Source organism: Chinchilla lanigera, unplaced genomic scaffold (genome assembly GCF_000276665.1).
Source record: "Chinchilla lanigera isolate Chin_1 unplaced genomic scaffold, ChiLan1.0 scaffold00019, whole genome shotgun sequence".
Taxonomy (NCBI): domain Eukaryota; kingdom Metazoa; phylum Chordata; class Mammalia; order Rodentia; family Chinchillidae; genus Chinchilla; species Chinchilla lanigera.
This window is the reverse complement of record NW_004955420.1, coordinates 26,010,890-26,012,102: the sequence shown is the minus strand read 5'-3', so window position 1 is coordinate 26,012,102 and position 1,213 is coordinate 26,010,890. Positions and strand designations below refer to the sequence as shown.

The window sequence follows — 1,213 nt, the reverse complement described above, 5'->3', positions numbered from 1 at the left end:
GACACCCACACGGGCAGCAGGCAGGAGAACACCAGGTCCGAGAGGCACAGGTTGAGGATGAAGAGGTTGGTGAGGGACTCGAGGCTCTCGAACTTCACCAGCACCCACAGCACCAGGCTGTTGCCCACCAGGCTGAGCAGCAGCACCAGAGGGTACAGGACGGTGGTGGTGAAGGTGGCGAGCGTGAGGGCCTCGTTCTCACACAGGAAGCTCCGGGGGTCATAATCAAAGTAGGTAGTGGTCTCGGGGGTGCTCTGGGACTCCATCCGGACCGGCTGGCGGGGGCACGGAGTGCGTCTGCAATGAGAGACAGGTGGAGCTGAGATCTGCATGGTGGGACTCGAGATCACCAGGACCCACCAGTGTCACTAATAAAGAAGGTCAGCTGGTTTGGTGGTGCACGCCAGTAATCCCAGGGCTCTGGGAGGCAGGGGATTGCAGGTCAGAGCCCAGCCTGGGAAACTTAGTAAGACCCTATCTCAAAATAAGGCACAGAAAGGGCTGGGGATGTGGCTCAGTGTGTATGTCCTGGTTTCCATCCCAAGTACAAGAAAAAACATAGCATGGCCCATGCATCAGGTGTAGTGGAAATAGTTTAAAATATTTTTCTTTTCTTTCTTTTTTGTAGTACTGGGAATATTAAACCTAGGGCCTTCATACTGAGCTATGTTCCCAGCCCTTTCAATTTTCTGTTTTTTAATTTTGGGACCATCTTGCTAAGTCACTAAGTTGCTCATCTGGGCTTGAACTTGTGATCCTCCTGCCTCAGCCTCCGCAATGGTGTATGGATTTCCATTCTGCACCAAGCCTTCTTTCTCCTAGTCTGACCCTAGAGGATCCCTGGTCTAGCTCTGTCTCCCAGGCTCTGCCAGAGGAAGTGCTGCTGAGGTCAAGTTTGGGGCCTGTTACTGTGCTCTAGGGAAAGTCAGTTAAGCCCTGAGAACTTTGGTTCCTTGTCTGCAAGTGGCTGATGATCTCAGGGTCCTTCTTTCATTTCATCAAGGAATGTCTGTGTTCCAGAGCAGCCTGGGGAAGGGGCGGTGAGGACCCAGGCCGTGCAACGGCATATCAAAGGCCCAGTGAATGCGGAGATTCAGGGAGACCTCGTCCTTGCTAAGACTGAGGATTCACTCCCAGAGCAGGCGGCTTCAGGGAAGGTTTGGTTTACAGCACGATCTCTGAGACGTCACAAGTTCTCATCCCAAGTCCTCAT

General features: G+C 53.0%; 1 protein-coding gene across 1 annotated transcript in view; it reads right to left on the bottom strand.

The window, feature by feature from the left end:
* Positions 1 to 1,213, bottom strand: part of LOC102008228 (chemokine XC receptor 1-like) — a 14,144-nt gene that overhangs the window by 5,070 nt on the left and 7,861 nt on the right. The window contains exon 2 of the mRNA XM_013513345.1: positions 6 to 302. Coding sequence (XP_013368799.1) covers positions 6 to 266 — 261 coding nt within the window. The 5' untranslated portion in view covers positions 267 to 302. The remainder of the gene's footprint in view (positions 1 to 5; positions 303 to 1,213) is intronic.